The sequence below is a fragment of the Melanerpes formicivorus genome, unplaced genomic scaffold (assembly GCF_026170545.1).
Source record: "Melanerpes formicivorus ecotype bairdi unplaced genomic scaffold, bMelFor1.0.p_v2 SCAF_12, whole genome shotgun sequence".
Lineage (NCBI taxonomy): Eukaryota > Metazoa > Chordata > Aves > Piciformes > Picidae > Melanerpes > Melanerpes formicivorus.
Genome location: NW_027142364.1, coordinates 8,746,448 through 8,759,960, shown reverse-complemented (window position 1 = coordinate 8,759,960; position 13,513 = coordinate 8,746,448). Strand labels below are relative to the sequence as shown.

The 13,513-nt window shown below is 41.6% G+C and overlaps 1 protein-coding gene across 1 annotated transcript in view; it reads right to left on the bottom strand.

The window, feature by feature from the left end:
• Positions 1-13,496, bottom strand: part of LOC137444471 (cytochrome P450 2J6-like) — a 33,344-nt gene extending 19,848 nt beyond the window's left edge. Inside the window, exons 1-4 of the mRNA XM_068145193.1 lie at positions 11,635-13,496; positions 11,409-11,445; positions 7,102-7,276; positions 6,625-6,764 (exon numbers count right to left, since the gene is read on the bottom strand). Coding sequence (XP_068001294.1) covers positions 6,625-6,735 — 111 coding nt within the window. The 5' untranslated portion in view covers positions 6,736-6,764; positions 7,102-7,276; positions 11,409-11,445; positions 11,635-13,496. The remainder of the gene's footprint in view (positions 1-6,624; positions 6,765-7,101; positions 7,277-11,408; positions 11,446-11,634) is intronic.
• Between the last annotated feature and the right edge of the window lie 17 nt (positions 13,497-13,513).

The following is a 13,513-nucleotide window of genomic DNA, read 5'->3' as shown; positions in this document are numbered from 1 at the left end:
TATCCAAAGAAAAATGAGGAAAGCCAGCAGAAATGAGCCTGGCATTTCTGATCCAAACTGCTGCAAGAACTTTTCTTGCAGAGAGTTTGCCAAAGAGAAGAGTAACTGGATACTCTCTGGGTGAAATTACCAGGAAATGGATGATTCCTCTATGTAAGGAATAGATGTGATGAGTTGGTCAGGATGCAGGAAAATGCAAAGTACCTGAGATCACATCCATAACTGCTGCATAGCAAGCCTGAGAATGAAAAATAATAAACTAAAAAGGGGCAAAACCCCCCAAAACATAAAAAAAACCCCAGACAAACAAAAACCCCAGCAACAAAACCAACTAACAAAAAACTCCAACCAAACACAAAAAAACACTATCAATTGCCTGAAGAGTTAAGAACATCTGCAGTAAAAGATGAGTAAAAAAGATGTTAGAGGATAAATTCCAAAGCCTGACAGAAACACAGATTCCTGTTTATACAAAAGAGGCTGAAATCAACATTCTTACATTAGGATCCTCTTTTGTAGGACAATAGGCACCGTGCTCTTGCTGCTAGTGAGTAAGTGAGAATGTATGGACCTGTGGGAAAAATACAACATAAAAAATTTCAAGTCCACAACTACTCTCTTTTCAGAAATGTCTGAAAGAAGGGCCAGAGAAAAAACATGACATCAAATGTAAAACGCAGTGCTGATGTTATCAGCTGGAGCTGTTTATGATTTCAGCCTCTGTCAGTGGTTTCTTCACAGCGCTCTTAGTGATGCCAAGCACCATGCCAAGCATGATGAAAAGTGTCGTGACAAGACACTGATGGCAGAGCACTTTTAAGTTGAGCTGAACAAATGAGCTCCACAAGAGACTCTCACAGCCTGACAAGCGCTCAGAAGTGTGTCACAATAGCTTGTCACAAAAAAACACCCCAAAGGTAAAATCCAGGAGAGTTATGATTAAAGAATTAGCAGCTGGGAAAACGTTGAAAGCTTGTACAGACCATAAGTAAAAATAGCTTTTATTGTCATAGGAGTAGGAAAAGCCAACATGACAGTTAAGAAGTCATATTTACATACTAAGATAAAGATACTTAGGAGTTCACAACAATTAGCAAAACTCATGAGTTAAATATCTCTAGGGACTGGATGAGGCAAAAGTTAAAGCAAGAACAGTAGTTGACTGCCCCTGTTTGTCAACCTGGGGAGCTCTGCACTGAGAAGTGAAGAAATCCTGGCACCAGACCTGCCCCATCCACATACAGGCCAGGGACTATGGAGTGTCCTAGCCAGTCTCACTGAGTGAAGGAGTAACAGAGATGTTGGAAGACACATACTTTGGCGTGCCTGAGTAAGGTCATAAGTATGTCCAGACACACCAGGGCAGACAAACTCTGGAGCAGAACAATGGGCACCCTCCAGGACAGAGGGATTTACCTCAAAATAACCCCAAAATGAGAAGATGGCTCTGAAGAGCCTCTCCCACTCAGGTCCCAACAGTCTGAAGTGACCTGATCAGTCTGTCTTCATGTTTAGAACAGACATACCATAGAGTCATTCTAATCTGAAAGCAGCAGACCCAAGGACTGGCTTGACACAGCTACATCTTTTCAGCACAAAAAGCCCTGACAGCATTATGTGAGATAGATCTTGCCTCACCTAGGATGGCTAGTTCCAACTTACCCAGCAGGGTACACTGCAGATGAGCATGTCAGTCTGGGCATGTTCTTCACCAAGTTGACTACAGATAGTAAGTTTGGCAGATACGTGCCCAGAACAACACGGACAGGAATGTGACCCTCTGATCCAAACAAGCCAGCAACTCAAAACCTACAACTTCAAGAAGAGAAAACTCAAAGGGTATAAGCACATGGAGAAGAAACACTATTTTAAAGAGATGCAGGTGTGTGTACTAGTGGTTGCAAATAAGGAGGACATTTTAAAAGGGGAGACTTGCAGAAAAGAAAAGCTGAGAACAATGATGTACAGCAGTTGAGCAAACAAGATAATGAATAAAGATTGCAAAACTAAAAGATTGCAAGATAACTATGACCTTCACCCTTTCTTTGTATTGAAAAGATACACACATTCTAAACTGGGACATCTGGGAGTTTACAATGTGTGTTCTTCTAAAGTAGCATATTAAAATACCCAAGAACAAAACAAAACCCTCAAGTTATAAGCACTGACCTATAACTCCTATGTACTTTATACAATACTACAAATAAGCAATGATTTCCCTTTAGTTCACATTCCACCCAGTATCTCTGGGTACTTTACTGTTATTAACTACCTTTTAGCTCTGTCAAGGCAAAGTTATCCATTCCTGCAAATGAAGGCAAGAGATTGCACAGCACTACAGGACTGTTTATATTTAAAATGTGTAACGGAGCAGACTTGCTAATCAGGCAATGATTAACATTCCTAAATTTACATGGTAGGCATTTGAATGCAAACCATGAAAGGCAGAGCCAGCAGAACTCAATAATGTGTTACAATTACTACACTCAACTTGTAGCAATACATTAGCCCAGATTAGACAAATGGAGCTGTAGCAACCCCATTACCTGCCTCCACCTCACACTTCCCGTCGTAAATCCTTTGCAGTCAAATGCCCAAAGTCTTTAATTAGGGTGTGGCAAATGCAAGTCAAGCAGCAGGAGGCAGAAACCAAGGGAATACTGAGACAGAAACAAACACACAGGCTTTACAGAAGGTCAGGATGGCTCACAACCTCAAGAAGACAACACATCACCTGAGCAAACCTGAAATTGTGACTGGCAGTTCAGTCTTGAAATACACCACCGTTCCTCACAGGCTTTTTCTCAAGCAGGGCTATTTTCTGTAGCATTTCAGGTTTGAGAAGTTGACTTAGCAACCTAAATAAGCCTCCAAAAATGCTTTGAAGAGAGATTTATGTGACATTTCTTCATTTGATTTTATATATCTTAAAGGGGGGAAAAAAAGCAAAGAGTAGCACAGAAGCTTAATAATGCTCCATCACACACATACTCTCTCTCCTAAATCTCCAGCATGGTGGCAGGGACAGCAACCTTTTGAAGTATGGCACTCATTGCATTAAGCTGCTAACAGAGGACATCTGTTTTGCTAAAGTAGCAATGTGACAATTAGCCATGGATGAAGTGCAGCAGCCAGAAATCTGACTCGTGCCTTTCTCTCCTGTTCAGGGAAGCTTTCTCTTTATGCTCCCAAGGAGAGTTCCGTGATAAGGACTTGCACTGCGAGGTGCTAATGTGAAGAGAACAGGGAGATTGAGGATTACACACTATGTGTGGCAAGAAATTCCCTTCACAATTGATTTTACAGCTGGGACTGTGCCCCAACAAGCCCTGTTAATCTACCTCTGTGCTGGTTCTTTGTTATTTTTCTGCCAGTTATCCCAGGGAGGGAGGGACACATCTAATCAATGCCCTTCCACATCCATCCAAGACTCCTATGGAAGAAAGCCCTCAAACAATGCTGCTTATGGTTTTGCCATTCAGTGCCTGTCTTCAGGAAATAACTTCCAGCACCTATACCAACTCTGCTGGTGTGACTTTCAAGGAAGGTGGCAAACACACTCAGCAGCTTTCAGCATTTGACAGTTACCTATGGATCAAAGGATAAGTTGGGTGGCAGGCATTGATGCTATGCAACAAATTAATGTGCAAGAGATTAGCAGTTGATATTGGCAAAGAAAACACAGTCCTTCAGACGCTAGTTTCTCAATCAATTACACATGAAGTAACTTCAGTACATGGACTCATCCCTAAACTTAAGGAAGAAAAAAAAAATAGATGAAAAAAAAAATTTTAGAGTAGCAAAGTCCAGGAAGGTTGGGGTTTTCCCCATGAATAATCTTCCATGGGTATGGAGTCAAAAGGCAGAAATACCACTGGAGGTTAAAACTGTTGCATCTCCTATAGACATCACACTGCAGGAAATGTTATTGTTCACACTTAATACTGATGAGAAAGGCCTCAGAGTTTCTCATATAAAGACATCTTCCACCACAGGAAATAGTATGTATCATCATCATCATCATCATCCCCCCTGTCAGCTCTTCTGCAGCCTCCACTTGTGTGTAACAGCTAGAGTGAGGATTCATGGCAGAGGGTGGGGATGACAAGCATGCATGCAACAGCACAAAGTTGCAGTTCTGGACCTAGGGGCAAAGGAGCCCTCAGAGGCTGAAGAACTATTGTACTATTAGAGAAAAGTAGGGAGTGGGAAGAGCAACTTCTTCCAGGCTCATTTGCTTCAGGAAAGAGTTTTCTTTGGATCATCCTGAGCTATTTTACCAACTGGAAAATCCATTCAGCTTGCAGAGATTGTCAGGATATGCACTTGAAAGATCAGCTCCTCTAAACCTCTGTGAGGCCTTCAAATACATTTCTCAGATCTTGTCCTCTTGCCTGGAGTATTTGCCCTTGCTTTCATTTTTCTTGCTCTTTACAATGCTCCCCCCTCTCAGGACAGCCACATGCACAAAGTACCTCTGGTACTCTAAGAGGCTGCCAACGTTTACACATCAGTTCTGGAAACAACAGGGACAAGAACCTAAGAGGACAGTTGAGTATTTCCAGGCAGGTTCTACCTCAATGTGATCTCACCATTTCCTTCTATTGTGGTTTTCTAGAAAGAGGCAGAGCTCACAATGCAGTTTGGGATGGGTAACCAGGTGCTTCCCCTTCACTCAAACCTCAGTCACTGAAACCTCTCCAGAGTGAAGATATCCTGCAGATTTACAACCAGTTTGAGCTGGATCAGCTCCCAGAGAATGCAAGTTAGAAAAAAAATCTGTGAATAAATAGGAAGAACATGAACTCTCCACTGACCTATGAGCCTCACAGGCTTTGTTGTGAAGGAATATGTCCTTCTTTCCCCTATTAAATATTTATGAAAACAGGAGGATGATTTCTTTTACTATTGCACTTGGTATTTCCTGTCTTTCAGTGGCCAGCAGACAAAACAGTGTAAGAGTTTGTATTTGTATATTGTAACTCCAGGAACTGTACAATTAGCAGACACAAAGCAAAGCCAGAGAATGGTGTTTGTCCATAGTTCATTTCTGGTTTTCTCCAACTGTCTGTATAGAAACAAAAATAATGCCTGCAGCAGTGTGCAGGCCAAACATCATCTTCTGCTAGTCCTTCCTACTGAGATTTAACCCTGTTCAACATGTGCATCACTCATACCTTTCTTTAACCGCACAGCTTTTCCTCACCCATTTTAATAACACGTTCCAGACTGAAGAGAATGTCATTAATTCTGTCACAAGGAAATTATTCCAGCACAGCAGGCATTACTCCTCAAATGTGCCTTGTCTGATCTGTTTTAAGGCAAAATCTTCTAAGCCATGTGGTCACAATTGCATGACACATTTGCGACTGCTGTTAATGAATTCGTGCTTTACTTCCAGAGATCCTTGTGGTGTTCACTTTATGGATGCAAGAGAGAGAGCTGCATGACCAAACAAGAACTGGGATCACAGATGGATAGTGCAAGCACTGGATTTTGCAAGAATTGCTTTGTATTCAGGAAAATACCATCTACAATTGGACTCCACAATGAAACTGCTTTTATAACCAGCATGAACTTCTAACTGTTCAAAACAATGGTCTCAACAGTTTGAAATGACCTGAAAAGCTTTTAGTTCTGTTTTCAAAAACAGGGGTTTGGGGAGGTTGTTTTTAACTTCAGCTTTCAAAAAGTCTGGCAGTTGAACAAGGGCACAGAAGTGGTAGATCACAAGGCCAACATAGCAAGCTGAGCACTGTAACAAAGTCTTACAACCCCCTTACTGTAGGTCCCAGTGTAGCTGTCATAAAGCAAGCAGTACCAGTTGCACATGTAGGCACGTAACATCTCAACATATTTTAATTTCAAGCTAACTGAATGATTCCACATCAGTTGGGGTTTCTTTTTCAAGTTCAGAGAAAGGTGGACAACAGTATCCAGGAACAAAGATTTGTCTTCCCATGGTAAAGCTCCCTTCAGACCTTAGTGTGCTTAAAATGTGACATGTGACATACAGCACTGTGCCTGGCAGTCCCTGGTCTGTGAACAAACTCTCAGGCAAAACTTTGTCTGTTGTCTCAGGCTTCATCTTCTGATGCTGAATCCTGATGATGGCATTAATATACAGAGAAGAGCAAAAAAGTCTTCAAGGCAACAGAAAACCACTTTTGAGATCTTACTTCTCACCCTGAACTCCTTCATACTGCTGGGCAGGTCACAGTCCCTACACCTCAGATGTGCTGATTGCCAATTATCCATTCCCTTCATTGATGTCTGTCTTCAGACTTCAAAGCTCAGGTCTGGAGAAGCATATTGGACTCCCAACTTGCAGCCACTGCAGTTGTGCTTTGAATAGAAATGTTTAATTTTGTCTTTTTTTATTTTTTCTTATAATAGATAGTGTTGCACTGCACATGTATTATTTAGATAGTCTATTTTTTAACAATATAAACTTATTTTTAATATTCTCTATTTTGTTAGAGATTAATTTTACTATTTTGTACTAAAGCTGCTGAAAGACTCAGGCTCTAAGCTTATCTGATGCAGTACACAAGGCTATTTGACAGTGTTGTCGTTGGAGCTACAAAGAATGTTTCCCCAGTAGCAAAGTCAGAGTGATGGTACCTGGAGATGTGAAGACTCAGTTGTTCTCTCTATGCAGTGTTCAGACACTATGGCACAGAAGCCACAGGAAATGCTGTGGATGCACCAGCCATGCAGGATAACATTTGTCATTAGCGATGTCCATCCTGCCCGTGGGGATCCTGTGAATAATGCACTGTGTGACCAAACAGCAATGAAATTTTACCATGCTTCATAACACAAGTCTGTGAAGAGACCAGCTAAAGACCATGAGTGGTCTTAAACAGAAAATTTCCCAAAGCCTGGAAATGCCACCACACACACAAAGCAGGTGTTCATAACAACCTGCAACCGAACAGGTGTCAGTGGGGAGTGGCTCAGGTTGGTACAGATAGACAAGAGAAAATTTTTAACAATAACAGCAGGTTGTACTCCTTGTGACCTGTCCTCAACATGGAAATCATCTTTCCAACATCTGCACTCAGTGTAACCCACTAAAGAAGTCACCGCTCAACGCACCTTTCAGAAAGGGAAGGATGGAAAGATAGATCTTCTGTCTTTGTTCATTAAGCACTTTGGGTTGATCTGCTGAGACACTTTCTATTCTTCATGTTCTTGGAGTATAGGATTTTCTCTGATCAAGTGACAGCATTGCTCAAGGAGAATCATTTTGGTCAGCTCTGTGTTAACCATCCTGTCAAACACGTGATAAAGATGAAAGGCAGGTAATTTTCAGTCCTAACTGATTTATGTCTTGCAGAAGCTAAACTACAAAGCTGGATAAAAAAACAGCAACGAGCCAAAACTGATGGACAAACCCCAGAATTATTCTCAGCAATATTTTCTGGTTTAATTTCTCATGGAAGGGGGTGGATGTTTGATGGTGGTTAGCTTTTGGGGGTTTTTAATTGTAACAATATTTTCTTTTTTCTCTTGGCGTTACTTAACAGCAAAGAAAGGAGAAAGGGTAAATGGAACTAACATTCTGCTTTAAGCCTCGTGGATGCAATTCTCACATTTCAAATGGTACAATTAATTTGTTTTTCCAACATCTTGGCCTGATCTAATGCCACTATCTCACCTAAAGAAAATGAGGGTTAATGCAAGACACACAGTCATTTATCTGGGAGCTTCTCCTGTGCACTGCATTCCCTTATATTAGAGAGACTATAAGTACAGAGAAAATGATGGATCTCTTATCTTGATCAGAGAGCAAAAGAGCATAGTGGTGGTGAATAATATCCATGTACTTAGTAATCAAGAAAGTGCACAGATACTGTATTTTACAAAAGTGTCCAAGAACTCTATTAAGAGCATTGTATTGTAGTGTTTGAATCTCATCTTCAACCAGCCCTGTAATGATGGCAAATGAGCATACACTGAACTCCAGTGTACACTGGTGAAACTGGCTCATTTAAAGGCAGACCTTGCTGAGATAGTGACAGCCATGCAAGCGCAGGTCTTTCAAAGAGACCTTTGCTGCCCTCTGCCTGGCTCCTCGAAGGGTGCACTGATGAAATAATAAACCTGGGTAATGTGGAGCCGCAGAACTGTAACTCGATCTGTGCTGAATAATCAGCACTCTCTCTAGCAGCTGTTGATCTTCTTGAGCAGGCTGAAGGCTGCACAGAGACAGCTTCCTTTAACTACAGTGTCAGACCGGGTATATGTGTTAGGACTGGGCAGCTAACAGGCAACCCCCACAAAGACGTGTCCTTTTGTGCCGTGACTCAGGCCAATGCCACAACCATGTCAGAGGGCATCAGTCCTGAAATCCTGTACACATCTGCCTGCAGGTCCTATAATTCAACAGCAGAGTTAAAACTTGTAACCTCATTTAAAAGTGCCACAATGGTCTGCATCTCTGTGTGATGTTGGTTACTGCCCATGAGCACATTCAGTGGAGAGTGGTGGCCATGATATTTGTCTTTGCTTAAAACTATCCAGAAGTAGACTAAGGGCAGCTGCCTGCCTTATGCAACAAACCAGAGTCATCTATGCCTTGCAGCTGTCCATCTGAGGTGAATTTACAAGGCAGAACCTTGGAATTAATATTTTTGTAGCATTCAAAAGTTATTTCAGAAAGAATATCATAGAAAATAGTTCCAAATGTTTAACTTTCTCTGTAATGCTCCTTGAAGGATATTCCTTGTAGAATGTCATCATATCACCAGCTGACCCCAGAATATTGCTTCTGTTATTAGTTTGTTCCCTGCTTCATCTGCTGTATCTCATGAGCTATTCAGGGGAAAAGCTGCAATTTTATTATTGTTATTCCTTTAACATTACAGTCTCACACTGCAGGAGAGCAAACAAACAGTTCCTGGAGCATTGGCTAAAAACACCATGGGCTGATATTTCTTCACAGATATCAAGACAGGATCATAAGCTTGTCACAAAGAAGAAAAGATATGCAGAAAGAAAAGTCAGCTGAAAGACTATTTCAAAATAATCCAGTTCACTGGGACTTTTTTAGGCCAATGATTTCAATGGACAAATACAGTCTCCAACAAACCCCTCTCAGAAATCTCTTAATGGAAACTTTCTGTTCTCCCCACTAAATCTCTCAGTCAAGAAAATCTAAAGAGAACGTTTTAGCTCAAGACATCAAACTTGAGTCTGAATGCTGTGGCTTTTAAAGTCATTTTCAGTCACTGCAAAATTAAAATACATTTTTCTGCTCTGTGGGAACCATAATGATAAAGGGGGGAAAAAATACATCCCAGAAGAACTCTCCAGACAAAACTGTCACTCCAGAAAGAAAGGAAGAAGGGAAGAACAAGAGATGTCGTAACAGGATCATCCTCACCTCCCCAACTATCTGACATTAAAAGTGATAAGGAGAGGTATGCATGTTATGACAGCCCTCATGCTTTCACAAAGGTAATAAATCCTATTAAAATGGCCCTGCCTTTATGTTTCTGTCAGCTGTGACAAGTTTGGGAATACCTGTTTCTCACCTTGCTGCAAGGATCAGTTTGGGATCTGATTTCATCAAAGACCCAGACATTCCCCAGGCTTGGTGTTTGTAAAGATGATCAGGGTCCTTGATTAAACTTTGCACAGTACTAGATGCAGGACAGAATCCCATCTTTCCAGTCTGATATGGTACTATTCCTTTGTTTTTCCTGAATATTCTATGAAGTTTTGCAAATCTTCACAGACCCTACATCTCCCTAGAGCTTCTGAGGTTGTGTCCAAGCCACATTAAAAAGCAGTAAATTACATTAGTGGCTTTTCTGCTGCAAAGAGACCTCTAGCTATGTCATCAAACAAAACTAAGTAACTTTGACATTATTTGGTGAGCACTGACTTTCTGTTTTCCTCCCAGTGCTTACAATTTGATTATTTTTCCAGGATATTCTGAGCAGTGCAATCAGGCTGACTGATTTATAACACTGCATCTTCTCTTACCTTCTGAAGACAAGGAAATGCTTGACCTTTTCCTATCCTCCACAGGTTCTCACAGATAATTGCTAATAGCTCTGAAGATGATACTGATCCCTCAGTGCCCTGGGATGAATCAGCCCAGGCAATTTGAAAACATCACATTCATCTGGTTATTTTCTAACCTTCTCTTTCTAATCCAGACCAAAATCTTTCATGAACACCAGAGGTGTTAAAAATACTGGACTCTGGATCACCATTGCCATTTTCATTGACAACCAATGCCAAAAGAGGCATTAAACTGTCCATCCCCTGGAAAGCCTTCCTCAGGTACTGCAGTTTTAAGAAGCCAGCCCTTTCTTTGGTCCTTGTTATGCTACTGAAATACCAATTTATTTATTTATTAAAATTCTTTATTACTTATATTTGCTCTGTGTATAAACTGTAAGCATATGTGGAGCAAATCTGCAAGTTCTAGATCTTGACATTTTCACCTCACCTCAATGGTCACTGGCAGACTCTTCAAGGAGCGAGAGAGTGCAGAAGCATTCTTTTTAGGTTGCACTTCTGACACTGTCCAGACCCTGGAATGTGTTTACTGGGGCAAAAACTTTGTCTTTACTAATGGGGGAGCTAGTATTTGAATAGCTCCATCTTATGCTATTTCTTGCCCTTCTCTTACTCTTTTATAGGACCACATTTATCCATGTTAAAGAATACTTCTCACAGGTGGGAAAGGTCTGCTTTTTTCTGTGTCTGCAGCACAGTACAGAGTAGAAACATCTGCATTGGCTTTGCAAAAATTAATTTCAATGACAGGAAGAAGCTTACTGCAGAAAGGCAAAATCCTGCCTGGGCTAATTGCTCCACTGAAAACCAGGGCAAGCTCCCTTCACCTCAGGACTGACCTTCTTTTGGTCCTTGAGCAAGACTGTTTACAACCAGAGCAAAAGTCTTGGTGCTGAATGTACCTCCTCACATCCAAATACAACTGTGCAACCACTCTGCCTGATGTTAGTGCTTGATTCTTTAGTAATTTTTTTCCCCACTGTGCTCTCTCCTCCCACTGAAGTGGTACATTTTATATCTTTCTCCTGTTCCACTGCAGTCACACCTTCCCACACTCCAAATCTTGACATTTATGATCACATTTGGTAGCTGATACTGAAGGAAGCTGACACTGGTCTATTGCAAGTTCAGAAAGCAAACAGCTGTAAGAGAAGTAATTTGACCTACTACAGATTTGCTCAGTCTTCACATCTTCTTGCTGTGTTATCTGTCTTCTGGCTGATACTGGAAAAATTTAAAGCCTCACTAACTCAAGGCTCCCTGCCTTTCTTCTTTTTTATTATCACTTGGTGAAAAAAGGACTGCTAGGCCAAGGCATATTTTAAAAGATGTCTGCACCAAGCAATGGTCTGCCTTTCTTAACCTCTCACCTCTGAGACAATGTTTTCTTCTCTGTTGAGTGATGATCTGTGAACATGAAAACATTTTACATGTAAATTTCAGGAAAATCATGTTTTAACAAAGTTAAAACTCTCACAGAAAACCTTTTATTTCCATATGAATTTGGGAACAAACACAAACAACCAAACAACAAATGTGGTTTGTTTGGTGGACTTGGATTCTAGAACAGAAATGCAGAGGCTCTGAAAAGCATACCTCTCCCTTCTCCCTGCTGTGAGCCTCTCACTGATGTCCTGCTGCCAGACCTCATGCACTGGGCTCTCCTCTCCTGGGCATCTGTGCACAACGGATTGAAAATCACCAGCGAGCAGCTCCTGTCACAGACAGACACTAGCATGACGCACAAATAATGCACCCATGTACAATGTGTAGTTCCTGTGAGGTGCCCTGCATGCCTCCTCTCAAGCATCAAGACAAGTGGTATTTGCACCTATTGATTTGGGTTGTGTCATGCCCATTGGTTCAGTCAACTCATCCTGCTCCAGCTGCATGTGTGCCTTCCTGGGCAAGCTTTCCCTCAGGCCTGTTTATGAGCTTCTCTTTTCACAGAATCACAGAACATTAGGGGCTGGAAGAGACCTCGAAAAATCATCCAGTCCAACCCCCCTGCCAGAGCAGGATCACCTATACCAGGTCACACAGGAATGCATCCAGACAGGTTTTGAATATCTGCAGAGAGGGAGACTCCACAACCCCCCTGGGCAGCCTGTTTCAGTGTTCCATCACCCTCACAGTGGAAAAACATTTCCTCCTGTTTCCATGGAACTTCCTGTGCCTCAGCTTCTACCCATTGCCCCTTGTCCTGTCACTAGACATCACTGAGCAGAGCCTGACTCCATCCTCTTGGCATTCACCCTTTACATATCTATAAACACATATGAGGTCACGCCTCAGTCTCCTCTTCTTCAAGCAAAAGAGCCGCACATCCTTCCATCCCTCCTCATAAGGAAGATGTTCCACTCCCTTCATCATTGTTGTGGCTCTTTCAGAAGGGTATCTGGGGAAGTGTGTGGCTGTCAGGAGTGACAGCATCACATAGCAATGATGCTAATTCTTGTGATGCTACTGATACTTCCAGCTTAATGTTTAAGAAGCAGTGGCAGGTCCAATGTCCCCACATCACAGCATTTTTCTGCTCTGCCTTATCTACCTGTCCACACATGCAAATTCAAAGAGACTTTGACATCAGTTTCTATTAGGGCACACCATTTTCTGTCAAATAAAATGCCAAGATATGATCTTCCATATTTCACTAGTGCAATCCTGCCACTGTCTAGACCCTATTTTTCCCAAAAGAGGTTGGACCAGATGATCCTTGAGGTCCCTTCCAACCTGGTGTTCTGTGATTCCGTGACCAAATGTAATTACAGCTAAATATCAAGTGCTTGCTATTTTGATGCTGTGTTCCATCAGCTATTGGATTAGAAATAATGAGACAGGTCTAAATTTGTGATTCATGGTAAACTGCCTAAACTAATCTCAGTCACACAGTGCCCAGCATGCAGTGACAATTGATTTAACAGATGATCATCATTTTAGCTGCCCTATTCTCTCTCAAAAAAATAGGAATGCTAATGAAGGACAAATACAGTTAGACTTTACAAGTGTTTTCCAGACCACATAAATAAATTTGTATTTGCCTCAGGAATCTTTCATTTTGATTTGTTTTTCTACTGTTACAGATTCGTGCCTTGAACTTGACCAGCGTCTGTGTCTATGAAAAGCCTCTGTATCTTCAGGTATTCTGCTGAAATTCTGAGGTGATTAAAAATTCTCTCTGGTGTTTTCCATGTGTATTTTTCAGTTTACCATCAGCTGTAATTCCTGCAGGCTCCTCACCTGAACTACCCCTTGGAGGAGCTCCCTGCACATGTTGTAGCAGCCACCCAGTGCTGATCATCTTGACAGCAGTTAACCCACAGAAGCAAACAGCTGCTGTGTTAAAAAGGGCTTTCCAAAAGTTAACTTGGCATAATTTTAAGATATTAAAAGTATCTGTCCTAAAAGAAATCTTCTCTCTGTGTCTTCGCTCTTCACTGAGTTTCAGCCTGCACCTTTTCTCTGCTGGCCTCTA